The sequence below is a fragment of the Phyllobates terribilis genome, unplaced genomic scaffold (assembly GCF_046119375.1).
Source record: "Phyllobates terribilis strain yellow unplaced genomic scaffold, ASM4611937v1 Scaffold_12__6_contigs__length_324123572, whole genome shotgun sequence".
NCBI lineage: Eukaryota > Metazoa > Chordata > Amphibia > Anura > Dendrobatidae > Phyllobates > Phyllobates terribilis.
In genome coordinates, this window is record NW_027362772.1 from 45838401 (window position 1) to 45862791 (window position 24391).

The 24391-nt window shown below is 44.6% G+C and overlaps 1 protein-coding gene across 4 annotated transcripts; it reads right to left on the reverse strand.

The window, feature by feature from the left end:
• Positions 1-169: 169 nt before the first annotated feature.
• Positions 170-22987, reverse strand: LOC141173033 (chemerin-like receptor 1). Of its 4 annotated transcripts, none has more exons than XM_073657663.1 (3): positions 22916-22987; positions 2733-2832; positions 170-1419 (listed from the first exon to the last, which is right to left on the reverse strand). In XM_073657663.1, the coding sequence occupies exon 3, from the start codon at positions 1366-1368 to the stop codon at positions 325-327; it is 1044 nt and encodes a 347-aa protein (XP_073513764.1). In that variant the 5' UTR covers positions 1369-1419; positions 2733-2832; positions 22916-22987; the 3' UTR covers positions 170-324. The 4 variants fall into 4 exon arrangements, with proteins under 4 accessions (XP_073513764.1, XP_073513763.1, XP_073513765.1 ...); XM_073657662.1 differs by lacking the exon at positions 22916-22987 and adding an exon at positions 19910-20001; XM_073657664.1 differs by lacking the exon at positions 22916-22987 and adding an exon at positions 19914-19986.
• Positions 22988-24391: the final 1404 nt, after the last annotated feature.

Consider the following 24391-nt stretch of genomic DNA (forward strand, 5'->3'; position numbering starts at 1 on the left):
CGATTATAAAATTTTTACATATCACGCAAAATATATGTAATTAAGTAAAAAAAAACACCCAAAAGTATTACTATCTTGAACATTTTTTTTGAAAACCAAAAAATGTACTAAAACAATGTCATTATTTTAATGTTATTTATTTTATATTTGCAAATATTACTTAGGTAACATTATTGCTAAATATATCTGATGCAGTTTTCTCTATGTTTGATAAATGACTAATTAAAAAACAATTAAGAACACACCCAAAAGTATTATTATCCCAATTATTATCCTGAACATTTTTGAAAAACATTTTGATCAAAAGTCAAAGTGTAGCTCATGTTACTGTATGACTTCTTGTTTGTCCTCCTTATGTGCTCTTGTAAGAACTATACACCCTTCTTGTTTCTCACAGTCTTCACTCTCCTCATCTTCTATAAAAGCCTTCTCAAAAGTGGCCTGGAATGAGCCACAAAGTTTTTCCTTGAAATCTCGACCAATGAAGACGTAGAGGATGGGGTTAATGCAAGAATTCATGATTATTAGGACAATGCCTATGAAATTTCCGTAATAAATGACATAAAGATTAATCCAAATGGGTCTAAATATCATGAAAAAGTGAAACAAGTAACTGGGAAACCAACAGAAAAAGAAGGCAATGATGATGACCGCCATGGTTTTCAAAGGCTTGGAAGTTGTGAAGATGCGTTTTCTTCTCATATGCAAGACAATCACGGTGTAACAAGAGGCAATAATAATAAAAGGTAAAATAAAGTAGAAAACAAAGCCCAAAACTGTCTTTTTTATGAAAATAGAATCATCCATGTTGAAAATGCAAAGTGTTCCATCATAAATATTTATCGTTTCTGCAGATATTATGCTGGGTGTAGCCAGAAAAAATGACAATATCCAAATGATCAGGGCAATAATGAAAGCCAGTCTTGGTCTCCGGTGGTTATGACACCATACCGGAAATTTGACACAGATGCATCTGTCTACACTGATGAACGTTAGCTGGAGGACGCTGACTGACGTGTTAACGAACAAAAGTAATTGCATTAACTTACACGAAAAATTTGACCAATTTGTTAATAAATGTTGAATGATGTTCACGGGATATAATAAGGCAAAGAAGAAATCAGCGATGGCCAAGCAGAGGAACCACACGACGTTGACAGTCTTTTTCATCTTAAAGAAGCCAAACCAGATGACAAAACCATTTCCAATGGTTCCCAACAGACAAAACACTGAGCAGATCACCACAAAGGAAATTCTCTCAAAGGATATGGATCTATGATGGTCACTTATGGTATAGTTCTCATAGTAATCTGTATATTCCAAATCTGTGTCATTTTCCAGAGAAATTAAATGTGTTGTATTCTCCATTATTTTTTTAACTGTGTCATAGATGACAGGAATGTTTTTGTGTATTTTGTTCTGAAAAACAAAATAAAAAATAAATCAAATCAACATGTCATCGTACGACGGAAGATTTCTACTCTCTTTGTCCTATAAGATATTGGAAAATGACAGGATAAAAGTTGACTGATATTTTGAAAAATAAAATGTTATGAAAATGTTATAAAATTATACTTTGCAAAATTGTTTAACAAAATGAATTCATGGAAAGTAAAATTATTTCTAATGTTAAATCTATGCTGTAAATCTATGTGTTAACAGAACATTCTCGCTTATCACTAGTGGCTGGGTCTTTCAGCATGGCAATGATCCCAACCACACCGCCAGGGTAATGAAGGAGTGGCTTCGTAAGAAGCATTTCAAGGTCCTGAAGTGGCCTAGCCAGTCTCCAGATCTAAACCCTATAGAAAACCTTTGGAGGGAGTTGAAAGTCCGTGTTGCCCAGCGACAACCCCAAAACATCACTGCTTTAGAGGAGATCTGCATGGAGGAATGGGCCAACAGAGCAGCAACAGTGTGTGCCAACCTTGTGAAGATTTACAGAAAACGTTTGACACTAATATTGGAGATAGTCTTTTATTCATATAGTTGTCCCCATTTTTGTGGAGATATTGGAAATACCTTTATGAATTTTCATTCTTTAACTTTCCTAGGGATATCTGAGAGATCTTTAGAAGAATATTTTATGGAAGAATTAGCTATTGATGAATTTCGGATTTTTCTGATGAATTTTTCTGGATACATTTTTTGTTGATGGAAGCTTGATTGCTAGTTTTTGACCACTATACTTACTATTGTTGGTACTATATGATCCAGTAATATAACATAATGATATGAATGAATTAAATATTAAAGGCAATATTGTATTTCTGAATTAATAGTACAACATTATATTGCTTGTATATTCCTTATTACATTAACATATTGTAAGCTGATGTTATACTATATGTAAGAAATATGTAAAAAATATGTAATGAATGGCTGAAAATAATTTTTCCTTGTTGTAAATGGTCTTTATGCAGGTCATTATGTCTTCTTGTGGTATATTGATTTTGCTTTTTTTTTTTTTCTCTTTTGTATATATACAAATACCTTGAAAAAGGCCACTGTAGGCCGAAACGTTGATGCTATGTATCTGCATTCATGGGTCGTTTAATATGAATAATAAAAAATTCTAAATTGAAAAAATTCTTTACAAATCAAAAATTATTGAGTGCCGGAGTTATTATTAATTACAGGCCTCTCTCATCTTTTTAAGTGGGAGAACTTGCACAATTTATGGCTGACTAAATACATTTTTCGCTACTGTATATTTACATCCAATAACTCACCGTTGACTTCTTGTCTGATTACAACCTTTTTCTTCTTCACCTTGTCAAATCCTCATGTTGATGTCCTAATGCCAGGAATTGGTCACTAATCACCACACCCCTGAAAATATAAAAGGTCTAATATATATCTATATAGACATTTTTTTCTTGAATAAGAAATCCATCCACACTTAGCTGCTGAATACAGACGCGAAACCACCATTAATAATACAATTCATTATTATGCAACCCAGCTGTCATGCAGGATGTGGGAAAGACTTAGTGCAACACAGAGTGAAGAGGGAAAGGGAGCCCAGGCACTAGGGAAAGGGGGAAGTGGAGACCTCCTAGTCTGGTATAGTGTCACCCTGTCTCAACTACTGTCCCCATCTTGGTTCTTCACCAATCGTTGCAAGAGTGCCTCACCCTGACTTTCCCTGGCATTTGGCTAAGGCTAGGGAAGGGAGGAGATGAGCACTAGTCAATCTCCACTAAACTCTTTATAAAAACAACAAGGGTAGACAATTGGGAGGGATTGCTTAGCTTTAGATGACTCCAGACAAATACACACACGGCCTCAAGCTCCATAGAGGACAAAGTACTGCTCTTGCTAAAGCCTCACAAGTAGTAATGAATATTGCCGGAATCTCCCTCTCAGACACACCAGGTATTTATACATTCAGGCAAGGGAGCTAGTTAGCCAGAGGGAGGTAACCTCTGGGTCCTAGAGATGGTCAGCCTCTAAGAAGATGTCTGTAATGCCAAACGTAGAGGTCTCCTGCAATCAACTGCAGGGCGACTGTCTGTCACCTCTGACACACCCATGAGAGTCCCCCCCCTCTAAGAGTGGCCTCTGAACACTCAAGACTGTGTTTCTCAGGAAAAGAGATGTGAAATGAGTAAACCAATATGGGAGCGTTCACCTTGGACGCTGAAACCCACGTCCTCATCTCTGAACCATAGCCTTTCCAGTGCATCAAGTATTGTAGTGAACAACATTGGAGAGAAGAATGTACAATCCTCGAAATATGGAACTCCAGATTACCATCACCCATTACTAGGGGTGTTGGTAGAGGCGAGGGCTCAAGAGGTTCCACATATTTTTTTAAGTAAGGATTTATGGAACACGTTGTGGACTATAAGGGCCTGAGTAAGTTCAAGACAAATAGCTGCTGGGTTAATGATGGCGGTTATTTTATAGGGACTAGAGTTGAGCGAGCACTAAAATGCTCTGGTGCTCAAAACTCGGGCTGAGCTCACCGTGATACTCGGGTGCTCGACCCGAGCAACGAGCCCAATGTTAGTCTATGGGAGACAAGAGCATTTTTGCGGCGGCACCCCCGGCAGTCTGTAGAAAGCCTAAAAAGTGCCCAAAAAGATAGTTACAGTGCTCAAATGACATGGGGACAGCATGAGGATTGCCCCAGGAAGCATTTCTGACCCCCAGGTCACTGCTGTCAACAATGTGATTTGAGGTATTAAGCCACTTTTACGGGCTCACAATAAAACGTTCAAAAACTAAATTGAAACGGTTTTCCAGTGAAATATGTTAAAGAAGATCCTTTCCAGGGTAAAGACTTGTTTATAGAGTAAAATAAATAACCAAAAACAAAAATACTCCTCCACACCTTGGGCTATGTTCACAAGTAGCATTTTTTTTGCGTTTTTAAACTTTTGTATTGCTTTCAACCGTGACAAATGCATTCAAGGGGAAATGTAATTTTAACATTTTACAATCTTATCTGGCCATGCGCAGTGTGACACATGCATACAGTGATGAAAAGACATGGGAACAGCATGGGTGTAACGGGTCTGGGAGGCGGAACCTCTGAGCAACTATACAAGGGGCGGTCCTTGTAAGGAAGCGGGTGGCGCCCAGGGAAGACGGGCAGGTAGTCACAGCAAGTGACAGGGACAGTCTCTGGGTAAACAGGCAGATGGTCACGGCAAGTGACCGGGACATTCTCTGGGTAAGCGGGCAGGAGGTCACGGCAAGTGACCTGGACAGTCTCTGGGTAAACGGGCAGGGGATCACAGCAAGTGACCGGGACAGTCTCTTGACAGGCGGGTGGTCACGGCAAGTGACGGCAGAGCCTCAAGGTAGGCTAGCAGGCTAGTAGCAGGTGGACGCTCCCAGGTGAGCGAGCAAGAGTCTCTGGGCAGGCAGGTGATCACAGCACGTGACGGCGGAGCCTCCAGGTAGGCTAGCAGGCAGGTAGCAGGTGAGTGCTCCCAGGTGAGCGGGCAAGAGTCTCTGGACAGGCAGGTGGTCACAGCACGTGACGGCGGAGCCTCCAGGTAGGCTAGCAGACAGGTAGCAGGTGAGCGCTCCCAGGTGAGCGGGCAAGAGTCTCTGGACAGGCAGGTGGTCACAGCACGTGACGGCGGAGCCTCCAGGTAGGCTAGCAGACAGGTAGCAGGTGAGCGCTCCCAGGTTAGCGGGCAAGAGTCTCTGGACAGGCAGGTGGTCACAGCACGTGACGGCGGAGCCTCCAGGTAGGCTAGCAGGCAGGTAGAAGATGTGCGCTCCCAGGTGAGCGGGCAGACGGATCCATAGACAGACTGGCAGGGCTGGTAGGCAGACTGTCGGACTGCAGGAATAGCAACCGGTAGACAAGAGTCAGGCAGGTATCAGACAGGAAACTGGCAGGAAACTGGCAGGTAACTGGCAGGTAACTGGAAACGGACCTGAGGGCTGAAGCAGAGTGATGAACTGTGCTACAAAATTGCTCGGGCACCTCCATTTTGGAGGAGGTGCCTTATATATGGAGAGATCCTCCAGCCATTGGCCGCGGACTCCTTAGGACGGCGCGCATGGCCCCTTTAAGAGAGGGGAAGCGCGCGCGCGCCCTAAGCACAGTGACCGGGGAGGAGCGCGCGCTGCCAGCAGAGCGGGAGGAAGACACCGGGCACGGAGCGGAGAGGTGAGGGGAACAGCGTCCCTGCCTAGCAGGAGGCAGGGACGCTGACGCTACAGTGGGGAAGACCCCTGGAAGCATCTCTAATACCCAGGTCGCTGACTAAAAGTGTGCCCATCAGAAGTGATCCTTGCCACATCAGAAGATGCAGACTTGTAACTATCCCCATGCAAGACCTTGTCCCAGGGCAGTGTTCAATTGTACCTCCCCCATTCCTTGCAATGCAAGCGCAAGTATGCAGCCTGCCACCCACCCACCCCCAGGCTGCAATACCATACTGCTAGCTTGCTTGCACTTGAAATTGGGCCTTTTAGGCATGTGGAGGCAGACGTTGGCCACCATGTCTTGGCTGCGTTGGCGGCCTGGTATCCATTCTCAGTCTCCAGCCGCCCGGCGGCCGGGTGTCCACGCTCGGTCTCCAGCCGCCTGGGGGCGGCCGGGTGCCCACACACGGTCCCCAGCCACCTGGGGGCGCCTGGGTGTCTATAAACGGTCCCCAGCCACCCCTTTTTCTCCTTGTAACTTTCCTCACACTTTTCTTAGCCTGGCCTTCTTTAGGGCAGCATGGGACGAGCCCAACAGAGAACCATACTCCTCCAGTGGGCCCTGGCTTCTCCATCAGGGGAGTTGAGAATGCCCAAGGTGAGGAGCATGATGATGATGGTAGAAGTTAGCATCTGCTTTGTTTTCTTGGAATTTAAGCGTAAGTGTGCAACCTGACACCCACCCACCCCAAAACTGCAATACCATACTGCTAGCTTGCTTGCACTTGAAATTGGGCCTTTTAGGCATGTGGAGGCAGACGCCGGCCACCATGTCATTGCTGCGTCAGCGGCCTGGTGTCCCTGCTCGGTCCCCAGCCGACTGGGGGTGGCCGGGTGTCCATAAACGGTCGCCAGACGCCCCTATTTCTCCTGGTAACTTTCCCACACAATTTTCTTAGCCTGTCCTGCTTTAGGGCAGCATTGGACGAGCCCACCAGAGAACCATACTCCTCCGGTGGGCCCTGGCTTCTCCATCAGGGGAGTTGAGAGTGCCAAGGTGAGGAGCATGATGATGATGATAAAAGTTAGCATCTGCTTTGTTTTCTTGGAATGCAAGTGTAAGTGTGTAACCTGCCACCCAACCACCCCCAGGCTGCAATAGCATTCTGCTAGCTTGCTTGCACTTGAAATTGGGCCTTTTAGGCATGTGGAGACAGACGCTGGCCACCATGTCATGGTAACGTCAGCGGCCTGGTATTCATACTCAGTACCCAGCCGCCCCGCAGCCGAGTGCCCACACACGGTTCCCAGCCGCCTGGGGGCGGCCGGGTGTCCATAAACGGTCCCCAGCTGCCCCTATTTCTCCCGGTAACTTTCTCCACACTTTCAATGCACCTTACAAGAGCCATGCAGTACAGCATCTTAAAAACATTATTTCCATTATTGGGGAGTGGGTCTCCCATAGTCTTTTCCTATGCCTTCCAAGCAAAAGCTGCCAAAAATTAGGACGGAGGAACTTGCAATACTGGAAAACAAGAGCCATGCAGTACAGCATCTTAAAAACATTATTCCAATTATTGGGGAGTGGGTCTCCCTTAGTCTTTGCCTATGCCTTCCAAGCAAAAGCTGCCAAAAATTAAGATCGAGGAACTTGCAATGCTGGCAAACAAGAGCCATGCAGTACAGAATATTAAAAACATTATTCCCATTATTGGGGAGTGGGTCTCCTATAGTCTTTGCCTATGCCTTCCAAGCAAAAGCTGCCAAAAATTAGGATGGAGGAGCTTGCATTGCTGGCAACACGGACCACGGTCACCCTGGTGGTATAGTGGTGGTGGAGGCTAAGAATAAGGAGTAGAGCAAAATACAGCCGAAATGAGGAAGCATATACCCATGTGTGGGTGTGAAGTGGTGCATGGGAATACACCTCACGAAACAACACAGTGGATTTGACTTTATGTTACTCTGCTGTCATTTGATTTTGATGAGAATTCTGGCTCAATGCAGCCCTTGTTCATTTTGATAAGGGTCAGCTTGTCAGCACTGTCAGTTGACAGGCGAGTGCGCTTATCAGTTATAATTCCCCAAGCAGCACTAAAAACACGCTCCAATAACACATTAGCGGCAACGCAGGCCAGTACCTCAAAGGCATACAGAGTGATTTTACTCCAAGTGTCCAGCTTGGATACACAATAATTAAAAGGCACAGAGGAATCACGGAGAACGCTGGTACGGTCGGCAAGGTACTCCCTCACCATCTTTTGAAACTTTCCACTCCTTGTGAGAGTATCCTGCGCCTCAGGGCCTGTAAGCTGGGCGGCATTCAGAAAACTGTCCCAGAACATTGACCGTGTTCCCCTCCCTCTGCTGGATTGGAGTTGCGCCTCTCTCACCTGTACGCCTTGGTTGGGCAAAGAACTGTGACCTCTGCCGCTAGCGTGTTCAGATGGGAATTTTTTTAACAGTTCTGCAGCAAGGGCCTTCTGGTAGTGCCCCATTTTTGTAGACCTCTCCACCTCAAGAATAAGAGAGTGAAAGTTCTCCTCGTATCGGCGGCCTAAAAGTGTCACCAACCAGTAATGACTATCACTCAACATTTTGACAACACGAGAGTCACGGTTAAGGCAGGGTAACATAAAGTCAGCCATGTGTGCCAGACTGGTAATGGGCAAGACTTCCGTGTCCTCACCAACATGACGACGGACCATGCTCTCCTCCTCCTCCTCCTCCCCCCTGTCCTCAGGCCACCCACGCTGAACCGACCATATGACAGTTGTACAGGTACTACCGTCTACAGAGCATGATACCAGCTCCTGTTCTTCCTCCTCCTCCTCTCCCTCATTGTTACCCAATGGACATTGGGTTGAGATGAGGCTGGGCTGTGTGTAATCTCCCGCTACGGCTTCTTGATCCATCTCATCATACTCTGGCTGCAATGCCTCCTCTTTAATTCTCTGCAGAGAGCATTGCAAAAGACAGTCAAGTTGGATTCTGACGCTAATGATGGCGTCATCGCCACTAACCATCTTGGTGGACTCCTCAAAGTTTGTCAGGATGGTACATATGTGAGACATCCAGGTCCACTCCTGAGGTCTTATGTGTGGAGTCTGACCTGAATATCGAAAGCATTTGTTGCAGCTGGTACTCCAACACTGCAGTCTTCTGTTCACAAATCCTTTGCAACATGTGGAGGGTAGAGTTCCAACGTGTGGGGACATCACACACCAGTCGGTGTGACGGAAGCTGTAGCCGACTTGCGAAAATGAGCTGACAGGCGGTGTACTTTGACGATCAGATCTGGCAACTCGGGGTACAATTTTAGAAACCGCTGAACCACGAGGTTAAGCACATGAGCCAGGCATGGTACGTGTGTGATCTCACCTCGCCTCAGAGCCGCCACTAGGTTACGGCCATTGTCACACACGACCATGCCTGGATGTAGGTTCAGCGGTCTCAGCCACAGATCTGCCTGCTCTTTCACAGCTGTCCACAACTCACAAGCAGTGTGAGGTTTATCACCTAAGCTTATGAGTTTCAGCACAGCCTGTTGCCGCTTGGTGGAGGCAGTACTGCAGTGCTTCCAGCTTGTAAATGATGTGGTGATATCTAAGATGGGGGCTGAACATGAGGAGGATGAAGAGGATGATGCGCAGGAGCTGTACACTGTGGGGGCAACTCTGACTGACATAGGGCCCGCAATCCTTGGTGTGGGGAGGATGTGTTCCGTCCCAAGGTCCGACTGGGTCCCGGCTTCCACTATGTTTACCCAGTGTGCCGTCAGGGAGATGTACCATCCCTGGACACAAGCAATTGTCCACGTGTCCGTTGTCAGGTGGACTCTCCCAGTAACTGCGTTGATGAGGGCACGGAAGATTGTTTTGGGAAACGTGCTTGTGTAGTGCGGGGATGGTACACCTGGCAAAATAGTGTCGGCTGGGGACCGAGTACCGAGGGACGGCCACCGCCATAAGGTTGCAGAAGGATACCGTCTCCACCAGTCTAAAAGGCAGCATTTCCAACGCAAGCAGTCGGGAAATGTGCGAATTTATGACTGTGGGTTGTGTGACGAAGGCTGCAAATGTGCGCTTTCGTTCAAAGGTCTGGGATATGGACAATTTAACGCTGCTGTTGGAAGTGGACGTGGATGCTGTTTCTTGAGAAACTGCCATAACAAGTGAAGACTGAGAGGAGGGGGCATCTTTGCATGCAGTATGGACAGGGGATTGCCTTGCAGGCACAACAGGGGGTTCTCTTACACGGACAACAGCGGAAAAAGCAGTGATGACACCCACTGACACTGGTCGTAGACCCTGGGGTTCGCCCCACAAAGTTGGGTGCTTTGCTGACATGTGCCAGATCATGCTGGTGGTGGTCAGGCTTGTACTTTTGTCACCCATGCTGATGCTGGCATGGCAGGTGGTACAAATGGCCTCTTTGGGGTTATCAGCAGAGTCTTTAAAAAAAATTCCAGACTCTGGAAGACCTACCGGTTGAACTGGCAACATCCCTCGTGTTGGTCTTACAGGGATCGGATGCCCGCCTTCTGTGTGTGGCCACCACACTGCTTCTTCCTGCCTGTTGGGGTACTCTGCCTCCCTCCCCCTGGGTGCTGCTGGCCTCACTCTGCGTGTCCTCCTGCCATGTTGGGTCAGTTACTAGATCATCCACCACTTCCTCCTCTTCCATATGCACACCATGATCCTCCTCCTCATTTCCTGGCAATTGTGTCTCGTCATCGTCCACCTCTTGTGACAAATTGCCAGTGTCACCTTCCTGTGGCCGTGGCTGTTAAAATATTTGGGCATCCACACATGGGATCTCCTCTTCCACCACTTCAAGCGGAGCAGACGAGGGGCACAAATATGGAAATGGACCAGTGAACAGCACTTCAGAGTGTCCAACTGTGGGATCAGTTGCTGTCTGATGACACTCGTCATGGTGGGAGGAAGGAGCATCAGGGTGAGGTGGAGTATGAGGTCGAGACTCACGGATACTAAAACTTGACCTTGTGAAAGACAGACTGGAGGTGGTGGTGCCCAGGTAACTGGAAGTATTATCTGCTATCCAATTAATAACCTGTTCACACTGATCATTTCGCAATACTGGTGTTGTAGTGTGTTTCCCTAGTAATTCTGTCAAGAAGTGGGAGCGAGAAGATGTGGCTGTTGGTTGTGTCACATTTTCACCTTTGCCACGGCCCCGTCCTCTGCACTCACCATCACCAGAACGTCCAGTTCCACGTCCCTTGCCACATGCCTTGCTCACTGTAAATGAAGTACAATAGCTTACACTCGCATTATAAATGGAAAAAGGGTAATAAAAAGGAGATTAGAACCATAGAAGTGGAAAACCACAGTTCTATTTCTCTGGCCTACACCAGAATCTTTTAAACAGATATATTTGTGTCTGAACAGACAGGGAGACACTATTACTGTTTTTTTTACGTAAAACAGGCCCAAAGCTGGATAATACATAGACATGAACCGTGGAACTGCAAAACCACAGTTCCAATTTACTGGCGTATACCAGACTTTTTTAAATAGATATATTTGTGTCTGAACAGTGAGCGAGACACTCAAACTGTTTTTTTTCTGTAAAAAAAGGCCAAAAGCTGGATAATACAGAGATTTGAACCGGGGAACTGCAAAACCACAGTTATAGTTATGTGACCTACACCCGAATCTTTTAAACAGATATATTTGTGTCTGAACAGTCAGGGAGACACTATTACTGTTTTTTTTTTACGGCAAAAAGGCCAAAAGCTGGATAATACAGAGATTTAAACCGTGGAACTGCAAAACCACAGTTCTAATTTACTGGCGTACACCAGACTTTTTTAAATAGATATATTTGTGGCTGAACAGTGAGCCACACACTCAAACTGTTTTTTGATGTAAAAAAGGCCCAAGAGTGGATAATACAGAGATTTGATCTGTGGAACTGCAAAACCACAGTTATAGTTATGTGGCGTACACCAGAATCTTTTAGACAGATATATTTGTGTCTGAACAATAAGTGAGACACTATTACTGTTTTTTTTACGGAAAAAAGGCCAAAAGCAGGATAATACTGAGATTTGATCCGTGGAACTGCAAAACCATAGTTACAATTTAATGACATATACCAGACGTTTTTAAATTGATATATTTGTGGCTGAACAGTGAGCGAGACACTCAAACTGTTTTTTTATGTAAAAAATGCCAAAAAGTGGACAATACAGAGGTTTGAACTGTGGAACTGCAAAACCACAGTTATAGTTATGTGGCCTACAACAGAATCTTTTAAACAGATATGGTACGGGTCCGGGTGGGGCGTGACTAAGTATCAACCCGACCCGACCCTGTTCGGACGACGGCTGACGACTCCGTGACCAGGGAGGGTCCGGGCAGAGGGACCAGGTGCTACTCTGGGGACGACCTTGTAAGAGAGCAGGTGGCTCCCACGGGTCAGATGGCTGGGACTGACCGGTATAACGGATGGACACAGCAAGCAGGCAGAAGTCTCTGGTTAGCTGACAGGTGGTCACGGTACTCGACAGCAGGGCAAGTAGTTGTCTCTAGCTTTACCAGGCAGGTGGTCACAGCAAGTGACGGTGGAGTCTTCAGGTAGGCTAGCAGGTAACAGATAGGTGCTCCCAGGTGAGCGGGCTGATGAACACAGCAGGTAACAGGCGGGTGCTCCCAGGGTGAGCAGGCTGACAGGCCAGGCAGGTAACAGGTGAGCGCTCTCAGGTGAGCAGACTGACGGACACAGCAGGTAATAGGTGCGTGCTCCCAGGTGAGCGGGTTGTCAGACAAGGCAGGTAACAGGAAGGTGACAGGTGAGTGCTCCAGGTGAGCGAGCTGGCAGGCTCGGCAGGTAACAGGCAGATAACAGGCTGGCAGGAAGGATGAGGAGTCAGGCTAGCAGTGGGACCTGAGGGCTAAAACAGAGATAAGTAACTGTGCAACAACTTTGCTCGGGCACCTCCATTTTGGAGGAGGTGCCCTATATATGGGAGGACCCTCGGCTATTGGCCGGGGACTCCTTAGGACAGCGCGCACAGCCCCTTTAAGAGGGGGGGAGCACGCACGCGCTCTAAGCACAGTGCCCGGGGGACTGCGAGCGCCGACAGCAGGCTGAGAAGGAGAGCGGGGAGCGCGGGGAGAGAGGAGGTGAGAGGGACGGCGTCTCTGCCTGGAAGGAGGCAGAGACACCGATGCTACAAGATTTATTTGTGTCTGAACAATCAGGGAGACACTATTACTGTTTTTTTATGGAAAAAAAGGCCAAAAGCTGGATAATACAGAGATTGACTGTGGAACTGCAAAACCACAGTTATAGCTATGTGGTCTACACCAGAATCTTTTAAACAGATATATTTTTTGCCTGAACATTTACAGTCACACTCTTTTTTTTTTTGGGGGGGGGGGACACCAAAAGGTTAATAAGATGGGTATTTGTACAGTCTGAAGGAGGAAAAAAAAAAAAAAGATGATTTAGATGAAAAAAAAAGGATTTTTCCTGGCCCCCGAGACCTCGAGCTAAGTCTAGCAATTTGAGTAGCAGGAGCACACAGGACTGTAATGCAGTGTTTTCTGGTATAACCACTGTGTCTCCTATACAGCCTGCCAGCCTGATATCTGGCATGGATATTAGTCCTGAGAAGGACTGTTTGTTTGATTTGGCAGGCTTTACAGACCCTAAACTAACTAATTTGTGCTATATATCTCTCTCTAAATCAGCAGCACTTTCCCTACACTGTCTGATCCCGGGCATCTGTGTCCAAGATGGCGGCGCCTGGTATTAAATACTCGAGGTGACGCTGTGCGGCCAGCCAATCAATGTAATGCCCACAACCAACATGGCTGCGGCATTACAGTGACTGGCTGGCAATCCTTGCATGTTCATTGGCTCTGTAAAGAGTGCCAAACATGCAGGGCAGAGACCCGAGCTCCCGCCCGAGTAACCCGGAAATGCTCGGTGCTCACCAAACATCCCGAGTAGCGTGATGCTCGGGCGAGTACCGAGCAGTGTTGAGCATGCTTGCTCAACACTAATAGGGACCAATAAACCTAGGTCCCAGCTTTCAAGAATTTCCTTTCAATCTTATATTCCTGGTGGACAACCACACAAAGTCATTCACATTCAAGTCCAGACCTGGCAAGCGTTTTCTGTGAGTCATACGTTTATACCTGTCTCCCATGATCTTTAATTTACTCAGCACACCCTGTCATACTGAGGAGAGCAATGAAGCAAACCGTTCCTCCTCAGGAACTCCTGAACCTCCTCCCCCACTAAAGGTACCAAACTGCGTGTGGTTATTGTATGCACTGAAGAACGGTGATCTGCCAGTGGATTATTGACGATGATTATTAATGGCAAATGCTGCTAGCAGTAGGATGCCCAATCCTCCTGATTTTCTCCAAATTCAGATTGACACGCTTGGTCTGTCCAATGGACTGAGGATAGAAGGCAGAGAAAAAGGACAGCTGCACCCCCAGTTGAGAACAGAATGCCTTCCAGAACTTGGAAACAAACTGGGTCCCCGTGAAGCTTCACGACCTCATTAATGGACACCTGAGCAAGTTTCTTGGCATTTGAAAGTGCAGGCAATGCAACAAAATGAGCCATTTTACTGAACCTATCTACTACCACCGAAACCACTGTTTTGCCTGTAGAAACCTGTAGGTCAGTAATAAAATCTTTGGACAAGTGTGTCCATGGCCTACTAGGGATAGGTAGCGGAAGAAGAGTACCAGACGGATGAGTATGCAAAACCTTAGAACACACACAGCTACGTGTTCGATCACATCCCAATGCAACCCCGGCAACTAAATACGACGAGAGAGGAGGTCCACGGCTGCCTTACCACCTAGATGCCCAGCAAGCACAGAGTTATGATGTTACTTTGCGGTGCAGATTAAATGGTACAAATAACTTTCCTGAAAGGCTGGAAGCAGGGGCATCCCCCTATGCCTCCAACACCTCACTCTCCAGTTCGGGATAAAATGCCGAAATGACTACCTTTTTCTGTAATATAGGGGCAGGGTTCTCATGGTTACCACCACCAGGGAAGTTCCGGGACAATGCATCAACCTTGACATTTTTGACCGCTGGACAAAAATGTGACAACAAAATTGAACCTAGTAAAAAACAGGGACCATCTGGCTTGCCTAGGGTTGAGACGCTTAGCTGACTGGAGATATGACAGGTTCTTATGGTCAGTAAAAACAGTAATAGGATGGACAGCCCCCTCCAACCAATGTCGCCATTACTTGAGAACCAAATTGATCGCCAAAAGTTGCCTATTACCCACGTCATAATTTCTTTCAGCCGAAGACAATTTTTTTAGAAAAGAAGACGCAAGGACGCCATTTACCAGGGGACAAACCCTGAGGCAACACAGCACCAACCCCGACATCCGATGCAACAACCTCCACAATAAAGAATTGAGAAACATCGGGTTGACTGAGTATAGTTGCAGTGCAAAATGATTCTTTAAGGAAGCCTGGATGGAAGCATCCGACCACTTGGAAAAATCAGACCTCTTCTTAGTTATGTCAGTAAGGGCTATCACTCTAACAGAGTAATTTTGGATGAATTTCTGGTAAAAATTAGTAAAGCCTAGAAAACATTATAGAGCCTTAACGTTCTCAGGACATTCCCAGTCAAGGACAGCATGAATCTTCTCCTAATCCATCCGAAAACCTGAAGATGACATCAAGTAACCCAAAAACTGCACCTCCTGAATTGCGAAAACACCTTTTTCTAGTTTGGCATAAAGTTTGTTATCCCTTAATATCTGGAGCACCTGCTTAACATGCCCCAATGAGACTCAAAATCAGGTGAGTAAAGAAAAATATCACCCAGATAGACAACCACAAACTTCCCCACCAAATGAAAGAAAACATAATTTATGAAATTCTGGAATACCGCAGGTGCATTGGTCAAACCAAAAGGCATAACCATACTTTCGAAATGTCCTTCCAGGGTATTGAACGCTATTTTCCATTCGTCCCCTTCTATGATTCTAACCTGGTTGTAGGCTCCCCTTAAATCCAACTGGGAGAATACCTTATCTCCCACAACATGAGGATCTGATATGTTCCTTCTCCAGACTTTCCGAAATAAAATCCTTCATGGCTTGTCTCTCAGGGCCAGAAAGATTATACAGACTGGACTTGGGTAGTTTAGCTCTGGGGGTCATGTTAACAGGACAGTCATAAGCACGATGAAGAGGCAAATCTTGACACCCCTTTTCAGAAAAAAGTCCTCAAAACCAGACAGAAAAGCAGGTAATATTTCCGTAGAGACAGTAGCAAGGGAAATATCTAAAAAGTTCCCATGGCAGTAATCTCCCCATTCAATAATCTCCCCGCTTTGCCAATTCACCAATGGATTATGTTTATCAAGCCAAGGGATAACTAAAACAATTGGTGTGGGAAGATTGTCCAGAACATAGCAAGGGATTATTTCACAATGAACTGACCCCTACCTCAGTTTTATATTATTTTCAATCTGAGTAGATACTTTCTGTGCAAGTGGCACCGAGTCAATGGCAAAGATGGAAATAGGTTCAGCTGAAGCACAGCAAGCAAGACCAACAGTTTTCACAATCTGAGCATCAACCATGCTGACTCCAGCTCCACTGTCAACAAACACAGAAATTTTCTTGGTTTTGCTCTCTAGCACCACCTCTGCTGTCAGGAAAAAGCGGGAACTGCAGTTTGCCACAAATGCACCCCTTGTTTATCGAACTCTAGACTACCAAGCGTTAATCAAGTCTCCTTTTGTTTAGGAATTGAAGGACGGGTCCCAAAAAAATGTTCCTTTTTCCCCCATAAAAACATACGCCTATTTTCTTGTTAATCTCTGGAGAGATGTATGATGTAGAGACACCCCCTAACTGCATGGGTTCCTCCACCTCCCCCCAGTACTGGTTCAACCTCAGACTGCTCCCCCAGCAGAGGTACACAAACCCAACAAGAGGGCCCCAGAGAAGGTCGTCTCACCCGTCTATTCCAAAGGCGTCTATCAAGATGTATGGCCAATGACATGGCAGCCTCCAAGGACTGAGGGGTTTCATATACTGCCAAGGTATCTTTCAACCTTTCAGTAAGCCCCCTCACAAAATTGACTTCTAAGGGCTGAGTCATTCCATTTGGAATCCGTTGCCCATCTATGGAATTCTGAACTGTATGTTTCCACTGACCGATTCCCCTGCTGAAGGTGATGTAGCCTAGACTAAGCCAAGGTGACTCAGTTAGGGTCATCATAGATGAGGGCCAGAGCCCCGAAAAAACCCTCCACAGACTGAAGACAAACCGAGTCCTGTGGTACCAAAAATGCCCATGACTGATGATCTCCATCTAATAGAGAGATCACAATACCAACCCATTGCTTCTCATTACTGGAGGAGTAAGAACGAAGTTTGAAATACAATTTGCATGCCTCCTTAAATACAAAAAACTTGTCCCCAACTGCTGAAAACCTGTCAGGGAGGGCAACCTTGGGTTCAGTCTGGACAGGCCTACCTGTAGAGATCCCCACATTTCGAAATGTAACCGCTAATGCTGCTGCTGAACCTGACAGCGGAGGTCATTCACCTCCAGAGACAGATGGCGGAACTGCTCTGCGAGCTCTGCAACTGAACCAATACCAAGGGAGAAAGGAAAAAAAAGATCCACGGCCAAAAACACACAGAGAAAAAAAAAAACAAAATGTCAGTTTTTTTTTCCTTTTCAAAACATTCTCGGCTGGGGAAAATATCACGCAGGGTGTGGGAAAGACTTAGTGCAACACAGAGGGAAGAGGGAAATGGTGCTCAGACTCTAGGGAAAGGGTGGAGTGGAGACCTCCTTGTCTGGTCTAGTTTCAACCTGCCTCAACTACCATCCCTGTATTGACTCTTCACCAATTAGGGAAGGGAGGAGATGAGCACTAGTCGATCTCCACTAAACTCTATAGACAACAAGGGTAGACAAACAGGGGGAGATTGCTTAGCTTTAAACGACTCCAGACGACTCCAGACAAATGCGTACACTGCCTCAAGCTCCAGAGAGGATGAAGTACTGCTCTTGCTAAAGCCTCACAAGTAGTAATGAATATCACCGGAACCTCCCTCTCAGGCACACCAGGTATTTATACACTCAGGTCAGGGAGCTAATTAGCCAGAGGGAGGTAGCCGCTGGGTCCTAGAGACAGCCAGCCTCTAAGAAATTGTCTGTAATGCCAAAGATAGATATCTCCTGCAAGCACCTGGAGAGCGACTGTCTGTCACATCTGACACACCCGTGACACCACCATCCAAATGTAAATTGCTAATCTATCACTTTGCCTCCTGTTAGCTATAATTAGCTACTTTTCTCTGCCCCAATTCATTAACAGTCAGTCACTCTCCTGTGTCCTCAACACCCCACCACTCTTCACCTCCCGCTCTCCCTATACATTAAATTTATATGCCCCCCATATCATTATAATTATATGCCCTCCTTCCCCACCCACCCTCAATTCATTAAATTATAATGTCCTCTCTCCTTCCCTCCCACAATCAATTTATTATAATATCTTCTCTCCCATCCTCCACCCTCTATTCCTATTTCAGTAATTTTTATTAAATAAAAGTTTTCAATACTGACCTCTTCATACATATTTTTTTGTCTCCATTTCTTGTTGTGGCCAGTGCATAAATGCTGGCACAATAACATCATTGTGCTGTCATCATGTCAGCGCCGGCTGAGAAACGGTTGCACTGCCATTCTGTATTGTCAGCAACGGAACTCAGGGAAAGCTCCCTGCCTGGAGATCTGTGCCACCGATGGTGAAGAAAACATTTTAATGAGGGCAATCTAGCCATGTGCCCCTCTCGCTTGCCTTTTTTGCATAGTTTCTCCAATATAAACTACTTCCAGGCACCTTGTACATTGTATCATGTACACCACATTGGTGAACAAGACGAAAAAAAAATGCATTATCTACAGTCAAGCTCTTAGGTGCATTCAAATCTGTTCAGACAGTAAGGACAGAAAACTGCAGCTGCTATCACTGAGGAATGCATACCTACAACAAGGATACCATCCACTGGTAATAGATGAACAGATCCACAGAGCTACAAGGATACCAAGAAGCAGCCTCTTGAATTATAGACAGAGGGAGGACAACAACAGGGTACCTCTTGTGGTCACATACAACCCCCACATGAACATCCTAAGGAAAATTGGCGCTGATCTTCAACCCATATTCCACAGAGACCACAAACTGAAATAAATATTCCCTTAACTACCACTTCTCTCCTATAATATAAATAGCCCCCTAACTTAAGGAACCTCTTTGTCAGAAGTGTCCTCTCATCACCATCAGTGACGGGCACATTCCCATGTAAAAAGAAAAAATGCAAAACTTGTACCCACATATTACCATCAAATACAGTCTGCATACCTAACACAAATCGGAACTACAAAATCATGGATGTCATTTCATGTACTTTCACCTCCAACGTGTATGTTTGTTCATGTATTTTCCCCTACAATGTGGTGTACACAATATAATGCACAAGGTGCCCAGAAGGAGTTTATATTGGAGAAACTATGCAAAAACTGCAAACGAGAATGAATTCACACAAGCAAACAGTTAAGAATGAACTGGACACGCCTGTGGTAAAACATTTCTCTGGCCCGGTACACTGTATGACAGATCAAAAAGTTTTAATACTAAAAGGTCATTTCAAGGACAACACAGAGAGACAAATTTGGGAATTCAAATTGATAAGAATGTTCAATTCCTTGCAAACAGGACTCAATCTCACACCTGGATTTATGACTCACTACATGGATTCAATTCACACCTCTACCAGACGGTCTTCAGATGATTAAACATTCCCACAGACTTGCTATTTGCAACTAAAAATACTAAATTTGATCTCTTTGACTTATCATTAGGAGGCTTCACTCCTTACACCTCATGTCTTTCTGTAACATCTCTTAAATGTTGTGCCTTTCGTCTTATCAATTCATTTGTAATCTTGCCTGAAGAAGGAGCCTCTGTGCTCTGAAAACTTGCATATATATATTTCTTTCTAATTAGCCAATAGAGGTATCACTCCGAGAATACTTTTATCATTTTGGGGCATAAAAGTATTTACATCGATTTTTCTGGCTAACCCGGTACCACAATATAACTTTATAATTGCTTAGTCAATTACATTTCTATAAAACTACTAACATTTGTTATAGCCATACTAACATTTGTTATAGCCATGTATAACAGAGAATTTTTACAACGTTATGTTATACTATTGCATTAATCATCTATATACCTACGAGTTGCTTTCCTGCTTCTGTTTTTATTGATGGCTTCTCTTTCTCTGTAAGTTCACATACATTCTCCTATCATATATATCATATCTGTAATTTGGCTTCTTAATCTTTACTGAGAACACTCTATCTTTAGAAATATTTTCACATGACTAACATCCTCTCCATATCTTTGTTATCCGAGTCTTATTGTAACTGCTTCCATTATTTTATCTTTGTGTAGCTAGTGCAATTATGACGACTGGCGATCTACAGATTGACTTTTTCATTAAGTGAAATTACATGATCAATAAGGAATAGTATACACTTGCAAAATCCATAATTACTGGATAGGGCCAGGATGGAAAACATTATTACAGGATGAGGTTTAGAATGGGGCATATTATTACAGGATGGGGGCCAAGACAGTCTTTGGTGGACTGTGTTTAGCAACAGGAAAAATCTTTTTTTTACTCTGAAAACAGCTGAAGTTCACCGCCACTAACGTGGTAGCTGACGTATAGCAGAGTGTATGACGTTTGCCACACAAAAAAATCTTTTGTGGCCTCTGCCTAGCAAGACAAAAAATTTTTTTTTTTTACTTTGAAAACAGCTGAGGTTCACCGCCACTATGATAGTAGGTGGTTTTTAGCAGAGTCTATCACTTTTGCCACACAAAAAAAAATCTTTGGTGGACCGTGGCTAGCAACAGAAAAAAAACAGTTTTACTGTGCATAAAGCTGAAGTTCATCCATCAAAAAAATTGACAAACTGGGCTAACACCGCTTGCACTATCACATTAGCAAATGAAAAAGTAAGTTTTTTCGTGCTCTGCACTCAGAAGCTCTGCACTGACAAGCTCTGCAGATAGCTGAATTTCAACCCCACAAAAACAAAAAGTAGCCTACAAGGGCTTGCTTACTTTCTTCATCACATTAGCAAGTGAAAAAATAAATTTAAGGTCTGCATGAAGCATTGTACAACCGGTTCACAACACTGTCCTATGCCATAGACCCTGCTCTTTCTGTCAGAATCTCAGTAATTGCACACAAACAAAAAAAGTGCTGCAACGTCGATTGAACAGATACACAGCACACGACATATCTACACTATCTGACTTCCACAGAAGCGCCCATCTATCTAGCTAACATCTCTCATTACACGGGAGCTGGGTGCAGGAGCAGCATCAGTCTCCAGCAGTGACATGCATAAAATGGCGCTGAGAAAACATGGCCGCTTTTTATATGGAGAGGACATGTGATTTCAGCAGCCAAATGCAGCCCTTGTGTCTGGGACACTGTGAATGCCTCCTGCACTCTGATTGGCTAGCTGCGCTTTCCTGACTTAAAGGTACTATCTACAGGAAAAAAGAAAACAGGGCGCTGCTGATCTGACTTGTTCTGAGCTATCACCAGCCCCCTACTCATCTGCCACGTCTCCCCGCTCATCATACACAAGCACTATGCTAGCAAAACTGTAAAAAACACTGTAGTTGCCCCGCAATCACGCAACAACGGAAATTCTCTGAACGTTACCGATTTTCCCGAATTTAAAAAATGTTGCTTCACTTTCCGATCACGAGTCCATATGTGCCACATTCATGTCGAACTTAAGTTTGGAGATTGGATTTCGAATATATTCACTCATCACTAGTGATTATACATAGCATTACATTTTCTAGACTATAGATACTACTTTCTATGTAATTTTTTAATATTACCGTCCATTTCCCTGTCCTACCTTCTGCTTTAAAAGCGTATTGCCATCTCAAAGATCCTATCCCAATATCTAGTAGGTGTAATATAGGGCAGCATAGTGGCTCAGTGGTTAGCATTGCAGCCTTGCAGCGCTGGGTTCTGGGGGTCAAATCCCTCCACTGACAACATCTGCAAGGAGCTTGTATGTTCTACCCGTGTTTGCATGGGTTTCCTCCTGGTTTTCCGGTTTCCTCCCACACTTCCAAGACATACTGATAGGGAATGCAGATTGTGAGCCTCAATGGAGACAGTGCCAATTATGTCTGTAAATTGTCTGAATTGTAAAGTGCTGCAAAATATGTTGGTGCTATATAAATAAAAAGATTATTGTTATTATAATAAAAATATTATTAGCAAATACCTTCAATTCCAAATTCTGTATAGTTTTTATAGGTGTGGGAAAGACTTAGTGCAACCCAAAGGGAAGAGGAAATGGGAGTGCAGACTCTAGGGAAAAGGGGGAAGTGGAGACCTCCTAGGTTGATCTAGCATCATCCTGTCTTCCCTAACATCCCTGTATTGGCTCTTCACCAATCGCCTCACATGTGCCTCGCCCTGTCTTTCCCTGGCGTATGGCTATGGCTAGGGATGGGAGGAGATGAGCAGTAGTTGATCTCTACTAAACACTATAGACAACAAGGGTAGAGAAACAGGGGGAGAATGCTTAGCTTTAGACAACTCCAGACAAATGCGCACACATCCTTAAGCTCAAGAGAGGACAAAGTACTGCTCTTGCTAAAGCCTTCACAAGTAGTAATGAATATCGCCGGCATCTCCCTCTGAAACACAGCAGGTATTTATACACCCAGGCAGGATATTAATTAGCCAGAGTAAGGTGGGTCCTAGAGACAGCCTCTAAGAAGATGTCTGTAATGCCAAATGTAGAGATCTTCTGCTACCAACTGCAGGTTGACTGTCTGTCACTTCTGACACACCCGTGACAGTACGATGGTCCACATGTACTAAAAATCTAAAACAGTATCTGGTCCCACAAACATAAATTGTGGTGTAACATTTGAAAAGACCATGTGCCATGTAATTGCTGCAGTTGATTGTTGCCTAGTCCATTTTGAGATGTGCCAGTTAGAGTTTTTTTGACCCAATAGAGCAGATAATTACTTTTCCTTTTTTTATAATGCATCTAAAATTAACAGTCACAAATTGTTTTGTCAATTGAGTTCCTAATAAAGCCTCCATTTCTTATAGCCATGTATAACAGATAATTATTACAACTTTATATTACACTATTGCATTAATCGTCTATATACCTACCATAGATTTCCCGCTTCTGTTTGTATTGATGCCTTCTCTGTCTCTCTAAGTCCAGATACATTCTCCTATCATATATATCATATCTGTAATTCAGCTTTTTAATCTTTGCATAGAACAGCCTTCATTTAAAATTTTGCTCTCATGACTAATAACGGCTCCATATCTTCCTTATCAAACTTGTATTGTAACTGCTTCCAATTTTTTATTTATGTGTAACTAGTTCAACACTGACACCACTGGCGATCTCCAGTCTTCTTTAGTAAGTGAAATTGCATGTTGAATAGAGATGAGCGTTGTTCTACTCGAACTGTTCGCCAATCTCAAATTCGAGCTGTTTTGGGCGGTGTTCGAGCCGGTCGGCGAACACGAACAATTTGAGAAAAATTCGGCTGTTCGAGGTTATGTTCGATAACTGTTCGTGCACCAAAATCATAACTGGATTTTTTCTCAGTAATGATGAAAATTAATGTTAATACGCAGTTTGAGTGTACAGCGGGGCGGGGGGAGGGGCAGGGGATGGATCTCTGCAGGAACAATGAAGATCTCCATTTTTTTTTCTCTTTCCCGCATTTGCAGTGGGGAGGTGCAATCTGTCAGCCTATCAGCAGCGCACACACGGAGCGAAGTGCTTTTTTTCACACAAGCAAGGGCATGTGTGATTGGCAGTGTATGTCACATGTCCTTGCCCTATAAGACCAAGCCATTTTCCCCGTCGCCACCATTTTCTCACTGCTGCAGCTGCGTGTTAGACGGCACCGCTGTTGCTGTGTGCGCTATACCTTGTTAATTTCAAGCCAATTTTCGCACAAATATACAGATAGCTTGGGAGCAGGGAATAGTTGTGATTGCAGTCCTTTTAAGGACTAGGTTACAGCATTTCCTACGACTTTTATCAGGCAGGTCTGTGCTCTTAAATAGATAGATTGTGGGAGTAAAGACTAATTGTAATTGGAGTCCTTTTCAGGACTAGGTTACATCAGTTCCTATCAGTTTTTGCCAGGCAGGTCTGTGCCAGTGCTGTGCAAGTTTTTTTCACAGCATTTGGATGAATCTAGCAAAGCTAATCCTTTTTGGCCTATTGCAGAGTGTGTTAGTCAGTGGAGTAGCCTATCTGTGTTGCAAGATATACCACCTGTGTATAGAATACCAATTTTTTTACTGCACCTAGTGAAGTAAAATCTTTTGGGCATAGCATCATTCTATTAGTCCATCTATACTGAACTCCATCAGGTTGCAAACTGAATATAATTTTTTTCTGCATCTAGCTCTGAAAAAATATTTGGGCTTCTAGCAGTGTGTGGGACTTGGTCTATTAGTCCATCTATACTGACCTCCATCAGGTTGCAAATTAAAAATATTTTTTTTCTTCATTTAGCTCTGAAAAAATATTTGGGCTTCTAGCAGTGTGTGGGACTTGTTCTATTAGTCCTTCTATACTGACCTCCAGCAGGTTGCAAATTGAATATAATTTTTTTC